Source organism: Oryza sativa, chromosome 2, assembly GCF_034140825.1.
Source record: "Oryza sativa Japonica Group chromosome 2, ASM3414082v1".
Classification (NCBI taxonomy): domain Eukaryota; kingdom Viridiplantae; phylum Streptophyta; class Magnoliopsida; order Poales; family Poaceae; genus Oryza; species Oryza sativa.
In genome coordinates, this window is record NC_089036.1 from 29,578,553 (window position 1) to 29,594,723 (window position 16,171).

Genomic DNA, 16,171 nt, shown 5'->3' on the forward strand with positions numbered 1-16,171 from the left:
GCACTAGTACCAGTACTGTATCGTGTAGTCCACACGTATATATCGTGTACGCGTGATTTCTTTTTTTTTTTGTTGTTGTTGTTTTTTCTTTATAAATGGTTTTTTGTAAATTTTTTTAAGTAAGTTTTCGCTTTAGACTAGTATCTTTTATTGCCGGTGTTTCGCTTTGAGTCACCCTCCAACCAATGTTTTCATTTTAAACGGGGTAATTTACCAATGTATCACTTACTATTTTTATCTATTTACATCCAATTTGTCATATATCAAAGAAACGGTCTACATACAACAAAAAGGTTTATTGACGAATAGAAGGTAGCATATTCGAGGTTGTTCATATGCTTGAGAAGAAAGTTGTGGTGGTCCAAAATGAAACAAATGTAAAATTACTCGTCCCAAAGTGAAAACATTAATTAAAAGGTGATGCAAAGTGAAACATCAGTAATAAAATGTGGCTTAACGTGAAATTTACTCTTTTTATTTAAAAAAATACACGAAACGAAAACCAGTGCACATATTAGACCTTAGGGAAAACATATTGAAATCTCATTTGTATGTGTAATATTTATGAGCATCAGGATTTCACCACTAATGTTTTCCTGTTTATTGTAATTTCTAGTAGCGTGAAAGGTCATAAGTTTCTTTTTATGTCATTTTTCTTTTCTAATTTTAAAGTGCCGATCCATTAGAATGTTGCAGGTAGAAGTCTGCAAATTCTAGGAGTTAATGCACTGTTTTCTCTTTCAGGGAGTGTTATCTTACTTTTTTTTAATGGACTCATAAAGTCCCCACTTTCCAGTGCTACAGTAATTGTCCTCCACTTTATGACTATAGTAAAACTGTCGCTTGAGTTTTTATTTGAGAGATTCAAAATATTCAATGTGTTCAAAACGATATCATGATCATGCAAATCCAAGATAAGGGGCATTTTTATTTGAGAGATTCAAAATATTTAATGTGTTCAAAACGATATCATGATCATGCAAATCCAAGATAAGGGATAACAGTGGGACGGAGCGGGGCTGGGTTGGACAGGAACGCCCCCTCCCCCTGTTCCCCGCACCCCCCCCCCCCCCCCCGCATTGGCCACCGGGTGGAAAACCTCACCCGCCTCAGCCGTCGTAGGGACGGGAACGCCCCCTCCCCCGCTCTCCCTGTTCCCCGCATTTTCCCCCCGCCCCCGCATCGGCCACCGGGTGGAAAACCTCACCCGCCCCAGCCGTCGCAGGGGACCCGGCAGGTGAGCGGGGCCTCGTAACTCCAGAGCGAGCTCCGGTGATGACAACGGCGTGCAAGCTCCGGCGCACAGGTGGGACGGAGGGTGGGCGCTGGGGATGGGACGGGCCGGCAGACAGCGTCTTCTTGCAGCAGATGGGGATTGGGGAGGGACGGAGGGTGGCTACCAGAGCGGCAATGAGCTGGTCACACAATGGTGGCGGGGGGACGCAGGGGCAAGCATCTCTTGCGGTCCGGCATCTCTCGTTTGATTGCTCAGTTTCTAATAGCGGTTGTACCATAAAAAGAAACGTTGGGCATTTTTTCTGGTCAAACACAAAAGGTACGTACACTTATTTCTTCCCGTACGTTACATTTCGAAGCCAGCTATGCATGGTTCGGTTCGTCGACTGTACCATACGTAGCATAAGTCCATAATTTGGTTTAGATTTGCTTTGCTCCGGATCCCACACTTCCAAAATGTAAACACGATCATACTCGCAAGAAACTTCATTTCTACAAAAACTGACACACACCGAAGACATGCTCTCTTTTGTATTACACCTTCACAAGAATACTAGACTGGTCGTGTTGATCTGACTGGCAAGGTCTTCCTGTGGATGCTCATGAACTTGGCAACAAATTCTGCACGACAAAAGAAAAAATGTTATGTTTTAGGTGCTGTTTTTGGGTAATCCATAGTGCAAGTGGCACTTGCAAAAGTATAATGATTGAATGCGATTTTTTAACTTTTTTGCCCTAAAGAAGAAACAATTTTCAAAGATTGAACATGATAGTCAAGAGTGGTTCAGAAGACACTGCACTTCAAGAAGAAAACGGTCTTTCAACTGGACTTGAATATAATACTACTCTAGAAACTGGAACTACGATTTTTGTTGGAGAATAATGCCAGAAGCAGGATCACCAGAAAAACATACACTAACATAGATGGTACTCAGACAAGGTTAATACTGGAATACATAAAAGCTGGCAAATTACCTTCCAGTTTCAACAGTGCACTTGCGCCAACGGGCAATCTCTTATCCTGGAATTCAATGCCAATACATGATTATCATAGACCATACTATTAATGCATGAAAACAGAAACACAGCAGAGCAAAACTCACATAGTAGGCATGCCAATAATAAACCTCCCTCTTTATACTAGATTGGATTCCCTTCAGAAATAGCTCTGCAAGCTTCTGAGAATGATCAAGATAAATGTCATTTGCATGGTTACATGTGAAAAGATGATAGCATGCTTGAAGTTAAATATACAATTCCAGAAAAGGAAACTGCCGTTTGTTTTGCAATGATTACCTGGAGTATTAGTTTAGGAGGTACAAATTCAACCAAGAGTTTCTGAAGCTTGCCTCTCACCAAAAATAACCTACATGGTGTTTTTCATGCATTACATAAAAAGAATTGCAAATATGTGATCACAGTTCAATCCCACCTTTCTGTATCGAATGTCAGTTAACAACGAAACTCATGCACTCGGTGACTGATAAAAGTTGATACAGTATAAAAGTATCGGTAGCTAAACATTCAATGACTGTTCTTGGCTCCAAATGTCTAACCTTTTAGGAGAAGGGTCATCCAATATTTCTGCAGCAATTTCCTGCAGAACATTCTCCCATCCTAATGGTATAGCTTGTCCATCAATGAAGGGGTAACTGGTAAACGGAAGGGAAGCAAAAACAGAAAATAGATAATGGGAATATAGTGATATAAATAAAAAGGAATTAATACTATTCAGAATAGACAAATATGGCAACCATACTTGTTGGCTTTGCATGCCTCCAAGGCCAATATTGCCTCCCTCATGTTTTGCCTAGATTGACTTGCGATGGTAGCAGCAAAACTTGAAGGAAGATCAAAACTTTCTTTCTTTGATATGTAAGTAAGAATATCCACAATCTGATAATCTTTTCTATGTTAGTCGGTGATGTTATCCAAATAATGGAGTGAAGCACGATGCTGTGAGCAAGAAACCTCACCTCGCGTGTATTGGGTACACCAATGCAAATAAGCTTGCAACGGCTCTTCATTGAATCGAGAATATGGGACTCGTCCTGGCAAGTCATTAATATCTTGTGTGTGTCAGAGGATGAATCAATCATCCATTTTATCAAACGTTGATTACTCTCACTAACTTTGTCAACATCATAGAGAACAATTACTGCAATCAACAGATAAAACAATCATGATAGGAAGGCATCAAATGAAATGGATTTCAAATAACAATGTTTCAGAGGATGGATATACCTTTGAATTTCTTTCTCACAGATGGATCGGTGGTTTTCTTCTTATTTGTAATTTCATTTGCCAAATCCATCAAAACATATCCAGCATTCTTCGAATAATACCTCAAATTAAGCTCCATATGGTGATCACTAGATGACAAAGGGACAAGAACGGGCATAGATGTAGAACCCTGCCAAAATCAGGGAAACCCTTTGCTCATTTTAACTCCTAAAAATGATTTTTTTTTCTGTGTGGTGGATTCTTTTTTTCAAATATGAATGATCATGTGACACAAAAAAAAGTCCCAGTCAGCAAAGGGCACCATGTTATGTTGTAAATTAAGTAGAAAGTAATGCAGCAGGTCACATGATATGTCATATGCACATGTTAAAATTCTAGAGCAATATTGAATTTCGGTTTTTACTCAGCCCCAAAGTTGTTGAGATGTACGTAGATACAAATAAGTAACCCCGCCACATAGACAAGTTAGATACAGACCACAAACATCAACACAGCACTTCATCTGTATTTTTACTAAAATTAGCTGGCACTATTCACTAATCTAGAAACCAAACTATGGGAAACTAACTTATACTTCCTAATTTAAATTATACACTTCGATGGCAGCACTAACCTGGCCACTGCAGCTCTTCAAGTAGTGAGAAACCTGTGAAAAAACAACAAATACTTAACGCAAGCTATGAGTATACAATGACAAAGTTTTTCCTTTTTTCAGTCTTTAAGTTTGTACATTTAGAGAGGAGTCACCAAAGATCTCAGTAACTACGGCTCTGCACAATGAACTCTTTCCTGATCCTGGAGGTCCTTTGAAAATGATATGCGGGCAAAACTCAGTGGAGACCTGGTGCAACAAAACGCTAAAATTTAGAAGACTAAATCACTAACTTTGAGCAACGGGGATGACAACATGTATAAAAGTATGACCATGCAACTGCTAAGTAGATCCATGCTTATTAGCAATTCCCAGGACTAATCTAGTCAGGAGGTAGAATGGACAGTTCGTCCAATAAAAGATAACAAGGATTACAGATCTATAAAATTATGTAGTTAAGTGCCTGAAAGAGGTTACCAACTGTTTAAGCTGTTCAATTTGCTCCCTGTGACAAGTAAATCCACCAAGAGTTCTTGGACGATATTTATCAGCCCAGAAAAGCCTAATATTTTCCACAACAAGAGCCTTCTGAATGAAACTCGATTCAGATTCGTCGGTTGTTTTGCTGTTCGGTGATTTTGGTTTTCGGCATGTCTTTCCAGTGACACATGGAAGCCAAGAATCATTTTGCGCCTTTTGCATGTTGGAGGTGAATTTCATGACTCCTCCAACTAATTTCCCAGTGAAATCACTGAACTTTCCACTGTCCCCACTATATCTGCCACTATTAAACTGGCTACTCAAAGTGGCGCCACTATTTATTTGAGTGTGCCGACTAGTACCATAGTTGGAATTCCTAATTGTTCGTGAAAGGCCTGTCTGGGCTGAAATAGATTTTGGTGTTTGGGCTAAATTATTGCTATTTGCTTCAGTACCATAATTCTCAGCACGGGCAGTTTCTGAGGTCAAGGACTTGTCATTGTTATGCTTTGTTGGTGTTCTCTGAATTGGAGCCCTACAGTCACGAGAGAAGATGTCACCTGTAGGTATGGACTCTGTACTCGTACATGCATACTCATTATATCTGGAATTAGGCCACTTGCCATTCGCAATCAACTCATTGATCTCTTGGGAACAATTTTCTGCATGTGAATCCTCTTTGATATTGTCAGCTGAATCCATTTCCCCCTGTTTGGAGATAAGATTAGTGCCAAGGAATGCAGGAGCTCTAGGAGGATGCTCCTTCTCATGAGGCCGTAGCTTTGGCGTGGAAATTGACCGGTTCTGGGAAAATTTTTCCTTGATAGATGACCGACTAAAGCTTTCCATTGAAGGCCGAAATCTGGGAGGTGTTCGGTTGCTCTTCTTGCGTAATTCATTCTTCCCACCACTGTGTGAAGAATTTTGGTGCACTTGTTCCGTGAACCTTGGAGGAGTACGGCTGTTTCTCAAGTTTGAAGTTTTCTCATTAGGATACTCTCTTGTATGGTTAGGAGACAAGTTTTGCCTTCTAGCACCAATTTGGGTATTCCTACCTGATGGCAACACTGCATCATTCCAAGGGCTTTCGTGCCACTCAGTTTCTGTGTCCGAAGGTTCATAGCCACTCTTGTGCTTTGTGGAAGAATCATTACGAGAATGTCGATTGTGTCCTGAGCTTCTCTCTGCAGCTAACATTCTCAATCCCTCAAACAGTTAAATGCTTATGTGGCTTAGAAAACTATAATCTTGTAATATCAACAGAGCAAAGAACTATCTCTCGAACTTCAAAGCTTCTGTGGCTTTGCAAACTGCAATTTTGGAATATCAATAGAATAAAGTAAAAAAGAATATGCAATTTTCAAAAATTAATTAAGTAATAAAACAAATCAAGATTCATTATGATGTAACTTAAAAACTTAAATGAATATAATGCAACTAATACAAGGATTAAGTAATTCACTTCGATAATTTCACTTGGCAACAGAGCTTGTAAATTAACAAACAGAGAACGATTTAGATTGCTATATAAAAGGGAACTTTCTGAACATGCAAAATACAAAATGAGTTCATAACTTTATATGAACTTACGTTCACTTTATTCAGACTCACAGATCACAGTTAAATCAAAATGCAGTGTTGCACGGATTTCACTCTTCCTTCATTCCTACATGGCATTCTTCAGTATTACGTTACTGGATTGCTGTGGGTCAATTTGCTTATATGATCTTACAAATAGTGTTCTGGTGAAAATCTGGCTGGGAGAAAATGTATAAAGCAACAGATCAATGTGGTCTCAGTATGAACTAGCTGAAAACCCTAAACTTTGTATATTGAAGCAAAATACCTAACTAGCTAACTCCTATACAGGGGAACTACAGTTCCAGAGATGCATTACTAAACAAATCACACTCCATAAAATGAAAGTGGTAGGATTTGATCATTTGAAAATGGAATTTACCAAGTGTTTATAGGTTCTAATTAGATAACCGTAGAGTTTCCAACCCTGTATAGTACCCTAACTTAGTTCTAGAGATTTAAACCGCATAAGAAATAATGAATCTATAGAATCAATTTTCTGACTCAAAGTAGATAACCATCTAATTTCCAATCCTGGATTTGCGCTCTACCATGCTTCTACAGACTTAAACTGTAGAGAAAATAATGGATTTAGAATCAAATATCTGACTGAGTTTTGCCAATATCTCATTCTTAAGGTGTTGCAGTTTACAGGGTAAGGAAATGGGTGATGCAAATTTTGAATCAAATAAATAGACAGATCAAGGATGAATCAGGAAAAGTTATTACCTGAAAGAGCAGTATAGTGTTCTTCCAACATCCACAGTTGGAGGGCCAAAGGGAGGACAAAAGCAAGAACTATAAAGAGACAAATAAGAGGACAAAGACAAGAAACACATATTTCAATTTTATTTTTCTGTGTTGGCATTTTTGTCTTCTTCCTTCACTCCACCAAGGAGAGAAGAAACCAAAGAAGAAGAGAGGAACCATCCATTCTTCTCCACTCCCTAGGCTGCTCACTATAAAAATTGTCATCTATTCCAAGGAAGCTAAATATATCCCTAAAAGGAGGACATATGTAGAATAGAACCTGTAGCTGTATGATCTTGCATTTATGCCTTACGTATTGATCCTTCATCGACATTTTCTCATCCTGTCAATCTTACTGATGTCAATAAGCACAGTATGCAACATCTGCTAGATCTTCACAAACATCCACCATACATAACGTATTTTCTGAAGGAGTATGAATAAGTTCTGAGGTTCATTACTAAAAGACCATGTCATGCACATGATCAAATTTTGCCATATTATCAGCAGATTGTTGAGTCGATCTTGAAACTAGAATTTTGTCCACTGGTTAGTACTCCCTCCGTCCCACTCAATAAGGCACGCACGCATTTTAATATTTAACTATTTAAATATTTGACCAATAAATATTTTATTATAAATTAAATTTCATTTGATGAAAATAATATCATTGGATTGTGATTTAAATTTACTTTTATGTGATTATAATTTTGTTGCTACAAACATTGTAGTATATGAGAAATTTAAAGTCAAAGATTAGTTTTGAAGATTGTGTCAAGTTTGACCACGTCTTAATGAGTGGGGCAGAGGGAGTATGTCAGTTGCACTAAAGTCCTAACTGAATAAGCATATTGACCTTGGTGATTGCAAAAAGAGAAAAAAAAACAGCATGCGCTCTTGGAAGAGACATGTTCAGTATTCCAATTAGGCCATTAGCCTTCAATAATTAGTTGACCATTTATCAAATATTCATGCCTAGAGAATTTATTAAAGTAAGTTATCTAATGTCCATGAAGTTTAATTTTGTATTAGTTTTGATAGTTAGAGAAATCTACACAAAATCTTAGAGCCAAATAATTGGCAGGGAACAACCAAAAAAGATCATATTATTGAATGAGATTAATTGAACATACAAACTAAGACTTGATTGTCATTTTGCAATTCTTTCAAAATACCATTTAACAGAAGGGTATTGTTTATGGGCAAGATACAAGAATAATAACCTTAAGTCCCTAGCAAGTTGAGGTAGGCTAGAGATGAAAGGTAATATAACTAATAGAGGTAGGAATGGTACTAGTACAGGAAAAAACAAATATTTAATATTCTAAACCAATTTATCTAAATAACCATCCACTGTGGTATAATTTACATGAGGATACAATTGAGTTCCTTCCTTTCTCGAGTCAATTTCAAAATATGTTTGGTCACCCTTAATAAATGTTGAATATATAAATATCAAATCCATCTTCAAGGGCAATGGTGCATCTGCAAATATTAAAATAGGATAAATTAGAATGAAAGATATGAACTATAGAAGAATAGCAATACAAAAGTAACCCAAACATGAATCAGCCCCATTGCTATCTAGCAGATTTCAAAGTTAATTTGCAACCAACAAATAGAAAGGTTTCAAAATTTCTTCCAATTTGGTCAGTTCCATTCTGTTTAGGAAGGACTTAGGAACGAAGCAGTGTACATCTACTTTTGGTCAAGCATAAGTGAATGTTTGCAACTCTTTTGGTGAAGTTTACAAAAACTAATCGGATAAATTCAAAACAAAACTGCAAAGGTTTGATCATGAAACTGCAACAGAAACTACTTTCAGAAACTTGGATTAGATTATTTCTTATACTGCAACCAAACGCAAAAAGGTAAAAGACTTGATAATGAAGGAAATAACCCTAACAGCAGGACTTTTGCAAAAACAAGTGAAACAATGTGACTCCAAAGTTATTTACAGTTTTACACAATTAACGGGTTATGGAAACCTTCAGTTTGGAAGCACTTATCACTTACCTTCAATGTTTTTCAGGAGTTGTTCTTCTGTGATATATATCTTGTTCAGGAATTTATTTATTTTTTTCTCCCAGAGGTCAACCAATTTGTTCATTGAGTAGACATTTCCCGAGGGTCTCAGATACAGCGTATTGTTTAATGTCCTGGGATCATCTATGGTGCAGATCGTGAATTTAGCAACATCAGTCTCTTCAACAAAAACTCCTGCAAAGAATAGTTCTCCGTTGAGGTTAAAAATACAAAATGTGAAAGAACCTCTCTTTTTCTTTTCAGGAACCAAACAACAGACTGGTGAGAAGCTGAGAAGTAATATGCAAAGACCTCTAGTGTTTCCATCACCAAATATCTTAACTTCATCTCTTGGAGGAGCATCGAGTCCTGGCTGAACAAGTGACGGAAGCAAATAACGCATCAAGAAGTTGCAGCAGATGTAGGTGTGAGGAATGCATTCGCTCTCTATTAAATGGCGTATTTCAATTTTCTTCTCATAGAAGCCATGGTCCATGCCACAAATTTGAACCTTTGTGGGATCAAGTCCATATTCCGCTGGAATAAATCTCTGCAACTCATTGCAAAATTAAAAGTGATGCTTACATTTTCATAATGCAGTAATGGTCAATTGGTCATAGTGCAGAATCAAGTAATAAGACTTACGCTCTGGAGGTTGTCCAACAAACTACTAACATGAGTAGAACTGGACATGATAATGTCAAAACTAACAAGCCTACCAAAGGATAGGCATTTTTCTAAGCGTATTTCAGTTGTTAGTTGTCTACACTGCAGTGCCACCTACGTTTTGGATTTTTTTTCCCTCCATTATTTTTCAATAAGATGGAACGGAATTAAAACTTTGTCGATATCAGTGTCACATTTCGTTTCACCCTCCATTCCTTAGTTTTGTCATTTTTACTAGTGCATTTTTCCTAAACTTCTAATCAACTGTTCTCGAGAATAAACAGCCAACATCATGTGACAATGCGACATATTCCGATATCAAAACAATCCGTTTATCCGAGCAACCATGAGTTGTGAGCTCACCTTCACGCACCCAGCATCCTTAATAGCCCGAATCAGAAGCTTCTGCTCGAGCGCTTGCTTCGTGGGCACGGCGCAGATGACGACATCCACCTGCCGCACCGCTTCCAGCAGGCTCGGGTAATCTTCGAGCGATCCCTAAACCACAACTCCACAAGTTCAGGCATTGGAAAACCGACGTCGATCGAAGAGATTCCCCATCTATCGGCAGGTGGAAGGGTGGGGGCCTGGGGGGCTCGCGGAATGCCGCGCTGGTTGTTACCTTCACGACCGTGGCGCCGGCGAGCGACGTGAGTGGGGCGGAGTCGGGGACAGCGAGGTGGTGGGGGCGGACGAGCGCGAAGGTGGGGTGGCCGGCGGCGAGGCTGGCGCGCACGAGGCATCCCCCGAGCCGCCCGGTGGCGCCGACCACCAGCACCCTGCTCCGCGTCGCCTCCTCGCACATCGCCGCCGACGCCACTTGATAAGATCTAGAGCGTTCGGATAGATTAAGAAAAAAAAAAGAGGAAAAATGATGCCAATAAGTAGGAGGGTGTGGGCGTGTGGCTAACTGGCAAGTAATGTTGGACCGTTGATTTGGATCGAACGGCTCGCTGCAAAGTTCGCACATATACAAATATATATGGTTGGTATGGTTTGAGGCCTAAATTAGGCTTACTAATATTTGACAATTTCAATAGTGTTTAGTGTCTATTTATTTTGAAGCCAAAATTTGGCATGTCTAAGAAAATAGGCCATTTCAATAGTGAACTTAGGTTATTTTGCCCTCAATCCAAACACAACTCTGCCTTACCAAAATTAGTCATGCCAAAACTTACCAAAATTTGGTATTGACAAAATTTGGTAAGGCCTATTTAGGCCACAAATCAAACCAACCCATAATCACCATACATCTTTTGTACCCGTTGATTGATTCCCAGCATTTACAACATGGTAGTAATTTTTACCTTTGGATTTTAGATAATGGAAGTTAATTAATTGTGTCTACCCCAGCTTCAGCATAAAATGCACGCAACCCAAAAAAAAGAGACTACTAAAACCTCATCTAAGTACAGAAGGTTTGAAAGAAACATGAAGATTATTGGCTATGGCCTATCAAACGCAGACCAGACCGCCGCTATGCTCATCCGGTAAAAAAACTCTCATGCCATCTAGTCTAACTGTCGTGATAGCACAACAATAGTATCATATAATCCCAGTTTGTAAAGGGTATATAACTAAAGTAATAACATGCAAAGGAGAATATACCACCTTATCATTAAAAAATAACTCCATTTCTGCTTAGCCAAATGGACTAACAAAGAGTTGTTGCACCTATCAAAAGCAGATTTCTCATATATGTACACATGAAAGCCAACTCTAAGCATATACTAAGTAACATTGCAAGTTGGTTATAAATTACTAGAAACCATATAAATTGCAGACCATACCAAAAAGAGATAAACGACATTGGACGAACAAATGATGGATGGTTTCATCCTCGTGACAAAAACAAAAGTCTTACAATCTTTTCATTTTCACTTAGTTAGATTACCCATGGTAAGAATTACTCCCCGACATAAAAAACAAAGGAAAATCTTGACCTCTAAAGGTACTTTTATCTTTGAAATGTGTCTTGATATTTGGGACCCCGATATAAACTAGAGCTAAGTAGCGGACCAAAAAGACCCTATTGGGGCGAGGTTTCAACTTAACACATATTACATTCATGTATCAAAACCAAATCAGCTACGTGAGGGAATAAATTATGCCATGCAGCTAATTTTACACCAATTAGATCCCTCGCCATGAAAAGCTAGGTAGGTTGGTTTGGAAAATCAGAGAAATAGTTGACTGTTTATGTCTTACTATGTTACAGGGACAACGATACCGATCTCTCAACAAGGTATTACCTAACCACTTATCTTTCCAAAATCTTATTTGAGAGCTGTCCTTAATACGAAATGATCCAAACCGGAAAATTCATATTTGACCTTCATGAGGCTAACCTGAAAATAAGAGTCACCCGCTTTCCAATAAGTCCGAGATAAAGGTTACGATTACAAATATTTATTATATAGTATATGTTGCCACGGTCCATCGGTAATAATAAATAATTTATATAATCACTTGCTAAGTAACGCTACATTCTTTACCTTGAGGTTATGAATTGAAGCTTCCGGTTTGAATTTTGTCTAATTTCGAGCGGATCTCGCATGGCAACGAGGGATTTCTCAAAAAAAAAAAAGTTCGTCAGCTAGGTAACAAACACCCCAACACTATACATAGATCACTATAAACTAAAATCACTACTAGTAAATTATTTATCATTTTTAACTAGCTTATAGGAGTACACTTGAACATCGCATTGTTTCTCTTCCAGGTTTATTGTTGATCACACGGATTGGAGAGCGGGCTCCGGCTGATCCGCCGGCTTGCCGGCGTCGAGGGAGGCGAGCCACTCGAGCAGCGCCCCGTTGAACTGCTCCGGCGCCTCGTCGTGGGGGCAATGGCCGGCCTGGAGGTTGACGACGGTGGTGTCCTGGTAGAACTTCTTGATCTGCGCCGCCTTCGCCGGCCCGACCCACGGGTCGAGGTCCCCCCACAGCAGCAGCAGCGGGCACGACAGCTTGCCCAGCAGCCTGTCCAGCGTGTACCGGCTCTGGTTCGCCATGAACCGCGACATCAGCCTGTAGTACACCTCGCCGGCGTTCGGGTCCGCCGTCGGCGCCGTGATGGACCCGATCAGGTATTCGTCGACGTTGGTCGCATCCTTGTACACCTGCGCGACGAGCAGCAGCCAGCAAGTCAGCAGCAAACGGAGCAAAAGCAATGGCGCGAAGGTGTTCGTCACGACGACGGTTCAGGTTGCTTACGCTCTTGAGGACCTTCTCGACCCTCGCCGGCTGCTTGGCCTGCCAGAAGAGGAACCCGAGCACGACGCGCTGGAACGCCTCCTTGAGCGGCCTCACGACGAGCCTGGTCACCGCGCTCTCCTCCCCCGCCGCCGCCTCCGCCGCCTCGGGCGGGCGGTTGGGGTCGCCGAACTGTCCGGCGGAGTTGAGCAGCACGACGCCACGGACCAGCTCCGGCACCTCGGTCGCCGCGAACAGCGTCGTGAAGCCGCCGAGGCTGTTGCCGACGATGACGGCCGGGTCCTTGACGACGTCCCGGAGGAAGTCGCGGACCTGCTCCATCCAGATGGTGGCCTCGTACTCCACCAGCGCCTTCTCGCTCCAGCCGAATCCGAGCAGGTCAATGGCGTACACCTTGTACTTCTTGGCCAGCTCTGGTATATTGTACCTGAAAATTTTCAGAAAATTGGCACCAAAATTTCAGCGTGTGTTAGTTCACATTCAGCTAGCTGATTAGCCAAATGCTCTGCCATGGTGCTATCTACAGTTAATCACTGTCCTATCAGTAAGACAGTTTTTTTCATGAACGTATAAAAGGATTATACACGTTAATATATTAGAAGAAAAATATTTTTTTACACAACGCAATTAGTCAAACCGGCTTATATAAGGAAAGAGAAAAAAAAGCAAAACAAAAAACTGAAGCTTAGGAACAACTACGACGGCTAAACGTAACTCCTAACAACGGGAAAGGGGCAAAGCCGCCGTACACTTATCAGTAAGACAGTAACTAGTCTGCATATTGCATAGTCCCTAAACTGGGGAGATGGTAATGGTTATACGACAAGCAACTGAACCAAAATGATTCTAACCTCCAATGGAACGCGGAGGCGCCGAATCCGTGGATGAGCACGATGGGCTGGCCAGCGCCTTGCTCGACGTAATGTATCCGGCGACCCCTCCATGTCCAGAAGTTGTATCCATCAGCCTTGAACGGCAACCTCTCCAATGCTACAAAAACAAACCGATCGAGCAAAATGAACTTAACCGCAATCGCGTTTTCGCAGCTCAGACCTCAGAGCATCGATTGGTCGTTTACCATAACACAAGAATCGATTGCTAAGTGCTAGTACTACTTACCTTGGGCAGAGCTGTTGGAGGAGGAGAGCATAGAGCAGCAGACGGAGAGGGTGACCCCCTTGGTCACGAGGTCCCTCCTCTGCATCATCACCAGCTTGCCTCCTCCTCGTACCAAGAAATCAAAAAAAGCCGCCCGCAAGGTAAAATAAAATACAAATAAAAATGGAAAAAAATAAAAAATGAACCAAGATGCGGTACCTTCGAGGGCGGTCTGCGGGGAGCCGCGGTGGCGGCGGCGCGCGGAGGCGGTCGGGAGGGCGGCCGCGCACGCGACCGACATTGGCGGCGCAGCAGCAGCGGTGGCGGCAGCGGCGGGATTCTTGGAGAAGAAGACGAGAGGCAGAGAGCTTGGTAATTCGTTGGGGACAAGCGCCAAGCTTTGTATAGGTTTCCGCAGTGAAATTTGTGTGGGCGGCGGGCAATCGGGCAGCCGTGGCAGCGTCCGGGCCAAAGGAGTTCGAGAGGGAGACAGAGATCGACGGAGGCAAGCGACTCTCTCCCGTCAAAGAGTTCGGTGGGGAGGTGTGGCGGGTGAGGCCACCAGGCAATGGGCCTCCTGATTGTGATTAGCGTGTGGAACCTGGGCTCATTGACTGGCTGGGCCGGCCTGGTCTGCGCGCTGCTTAAAGATGCTACTGCTACTTCCTCCGTTTCATAATGTAAGCCATTTTAGCATTGTCCACATATGTCTAGATTCATTAACATCTATGATTATGGGCAATGCTAAAATGTATATCTAGATTCATTAACATCTATATAAATGTAGGCAATGCTAGAATGACTTACATTATGAAACGGAGGGAGTACGTACAAGTAGTACTAATAAATCATCATCCAATACTTCTGACTTGAGATTCTTTGACATATGTCTAAGATTGGTGCCCTGTTTACAAAAAATTCAATCTACAGCAAAAATAGTATAAAAATTTTTCCCTTCCGACCAGAAAAATGTCTCTTTTCTTCGATTCGTAGCACTTTTGTCACATTCACTCCTCTAGGTCGATTGTTTGGCCAAGATTAGGGATGTGAACATATGAATTTGTCCTTTATCCAACCAAAAAAGAACTTGGGATACCGTTGTACGCTCTACCGCTTCACTTGTGACTTTCATGCAGTGAACTCCGGCGTGGGTGCAAGTGGGCTTCGATGAGGTATGGTGTGAGAGTGTCGACGCCCATGAGCGTGAGAGTGAAGGGCGAGTAGGCGGGAGATGCTAGGAGGGACATGCGAAGGATGGTGAGCATGGAGAGGCGAGGGGAACACCGGACGCGGAGTCGAAGAGGGAGACGTTGGTGTGGACGAAGGAAAGGCGTTGGAAGTTGGTGGGGGATGAGGTGACTGCCTTGAGAGCGAGGGGTGCTCGCTCCGAGAGGGTATAAGGAGGAGGGAGGCGAAGTGCGAAGGGCGTTGTTGGGAGCGGGAAGGAGGCGTGGTGCGGGTAGTGGGTGCCGATGGAGAAGGTGGGGAGGGCAGCATGAAGGTGAGAGATCAGGGAGACCTGGATCCCCTACCACCACGCGTCATCATGTCGACGGCTATCCTTGATCTTCTTGTGATATCAACACAAGCCAGGTACAACCTAACCAAGTCACCGTGCTATACAAGGCGGAACATGCGCATGCAAATTAGTTTTTCTCCATCCCGACTCACATGCATGAACGGTAAATATGACGGGTGCTACGAATTGAAGAAAAGCCAATAACATGTGCTTCTAGTTAAAAAGGGAGAGTTTTTGTACTAATTTTTTTTACCAACATATTTTTGCTATTGTTTGCTAAAAAATTGTTGGTCTAGCCTTTTTTAGACCATTAAAAAACCGTCACAAGTTTATAAGGTGTAAAACTCTCGAATACAACTAGAAAAGTTGGTTCTTCCTATATAGTTGGTACCCGCTAGAGAAGTTATTTGCTATAAAGTTTACACCATGTTGCGCCATGTCATCTTTTTTTCCTGAGCCGTTGGATTGTCTGCAAGTATCCGGATGGACGTTACATCGACATTGAACAGTTTTGGGCCAGCCCATGCTACTCATGGGCCTCTGTTACGCTACACATTTTTCCCATTGGCCCAACGATACCAACCATATCCATTCCTCCCACAGAACATTCCCAAATTCATTTACGAAAACATTGATAATACAATCTGTTAACTGCAATTTGTACTTTGGCTAGCCCGTGATTGTTAATGGGTAAGATTATTGCATAATCTTTCTAACCTCCATGCATCCTGTTTTGACTGTTAATGACTGATTTCTTAGTGGGATTTA

At 41.5% G+C, this 16,171-nt stretch overlaps 3 protein-coding genes across 10 annotated transcripts; all 3 read right to left on the reverse strand.

Moving 5' to 3' along the window:
* Positions 1 to 1,581: 1,581 nt before the first annotated feature.
* On the reverse strand, positions 1,582 to 7,725 carry LOC107275933 (replication factor C subunit 5-like). Of its 4 annotated transcripts, none has more exons than XM_015769642.3 (12): positions 6,860 to 6,988; positions 4,550 to 5,862; positions 4,211 to 4,321; positions 4,094 to 4,126; positions 3,481 to 3,649; positions 3,213 to 3,394; positions 2,996 to 3,132; positions 2,793 to 2,888; positions 2,533 to 2,602; positions 2,340 to 2,414; positions 2,212 to 2,257; positions 1,582 to 1,857 (listed from the first exon to the last, which is right to left on the reverse strand). In XM_015769642.3, the coding sequence occupies exons 2-12, from the start codon at positions 5,747 to 5,749 to the stop codon at positions 1,790 to 1,792; spliced, it is 2,187 nt and encodes a 728-aa protein (XP_015625128.1). In that variant the 5' UTR covers positions 5,750 to 5,862; positions 6,860 to 6,988; the 3' UTR covers positions 1,582 to 1,789. The 4 variants fall into 4 exon arrangements, with proteins under 4 accessions (XP_015625128.1, XP_015625130.1, XP_015625129.1 ...); XM_015769644.3 differs by lacking the exon at positions 6,860 to 6,988 and having other exon boundaries at positions 4,550 to 5,513; positions 5,608 to 6,479; XM_015769643.3 differs by having other exon boundaries at positions 2,340 to 2,411; positions 4,550 to 7,725.
* Positions 7,726 to 7,957: 232 nt separating this feature from the next.
* Positions 7,958 to 10,421, reverse strand: LOC4330458 (probable pinoresinol-lariciresinol reductase 3). Of its 3 annotated transcripts, none has more exons than XM_026022839.2 (5): positions 10,194 to 10,421; positions 9,935 to 10,069; positions 9,218 to 9,278; positions 8,897 to 9,100; positions 7,958 to 8,365 (listed from the first exon to the last, which is right to left on the reverse strand). In XM_026022839.2, the coding sequence occupies exons 1-5, from the start codon at positions 10,374 to 10,376 to the stop codon at positions 8,205 to 8,207; spliced, it is 744 nt and encodes a 247-aa protein (XP_025878624.1). In that variant the 5' UTR covers positions 10,377 to 10,421; the 3' UTR covers positions 7,958 to 8,204. The 3 variants fall into 3 exon arrangements, with proteins under 3 accessions (XP_025878624.1, XP_015625134.1, XP_025878623.1); XM_015769648.3 differs by having other exon boundaries at positions 9,218 to 9,455; XM_026022838.2 differs by having other exon boundaries at positions 8,897 to 9,455.
* Positions 10,422 to 12,012: 1,591 nt separating this feature from the next.
* Positions 12,013 to 14,382, reverse strand: LOC4330459 (pheophytinase, chloroplastic). Of its 3 annotated transcripts, none has more exons than XM_015768005.2 (5): positions 14,104 to 14,382; positions 13,906 to 14,007; positions 13,638 to 13,776; positions 12,787 to 13,213; positions 12,013 to 12,692 (listed from the first exon to the last, which is right to left on the reverse strand). In XM_015768005.2, the coding sequence occupies exons 1-5, from the start codon at positions 14,183 to 14,185 to the stop codon at positions 12,306 to 12,308; spliced, it is 1,137 nt and encodes a 378-aa protein (XP_015623491.1). In that variant the 5' UTR covers positions 14,186 to 14,382; the 3' UTR covers positions 12,013 to 12,305. The 3 variants fall into 3 exon arrangements, with proteins under 3 accessions (XP_015623491.1, XP_015623490.1, XP_015623488.1); XM_015768004.3 differs by having other exon boundaries at positions 13,906 to 14,010; XM_015768002.3 differs by having other exon boundaries at positions 13,906 to 14,382.
* Between the last annotated feature and the right edge of the window lie 1,789 nt (positions 14,383 to 16,171).

What these genes read in the sequence shown, in the direction of transcription:
- LOC4330458 (XM_026022838.2), bottom strand. Translation starts at nt 10,376, where the DNA reads ATGTGCGAGGAGGCGACGCGGAGCAGGGTGCTGGTGGTCGGCGCCACC. An exon ending in CCGGCGCCACGGTCGTGAAG is followed by an intron (nt 10,070 to 10,193) that starts GTAACAACCAGC and finishes GTTGTGGTTTAG; the next exon opens with GGATCGCTCGAAGATTACCC. An exon ending in ACTCCTGAAAAACATTGAAG is followed by an intron (nt 8,366 to 8,896) that starts GTAAGTGATAAG and finishes TAATATTTGCAG; the next exon opens with ATGCACCATTGCCCTTGAAG.
- LOC107275933 (XM_015769641.3), bottom strand. Translation starts at nt 5,749, where the DNA reads ATGTTAGCTGCAGAGAGAAGCTCAGGACACAATCGACATTCTCGTAAT. An exon ending in GAGGCATGCAAAGCCAACAA is followed by an intron (nt 2,889 to 2,995) that starts GTATGGTTGCCA and finishes TCCGTTTACCAG; the next exon opens with TTACCCCTTCATTGATGGAC. An exon ending in GATGACCCTTCTCCTAAAAG is followed by an intron (nt 2,603 to 2,792) that starts GTTAGACATTTG and finishes AACACCATGTAG; the next exon opens with GTTATTTTTGGTGAGAGGCA.
- LOC4330459 (XM_015768002.3), bottom strand. Translation starts at nt 14,185, where the DNA reads ATGTCGGTCGCGTGCGCGGCCGCCCTCCCGACCGCCTCCGCGCGCCGC. An exon ending in CTCCAACAGCTCTGCCCAAG is followed by an intron (nt 13,777 to 13,905) that starts GTAAGTAGTACT and finishes TTGTTTTTGTAG; the next exon opens with CATTGGAGAGGTTGCCGTTC. An exon ending in GCCTCCGCGTTCCATTGGAG is followed by an intron (nt 13,214 to 13,637) that starts GTTAGAATCATT and finishes GAAAATTTTCAG; the next exon opens with GTACAATATACCAGAGCTGG.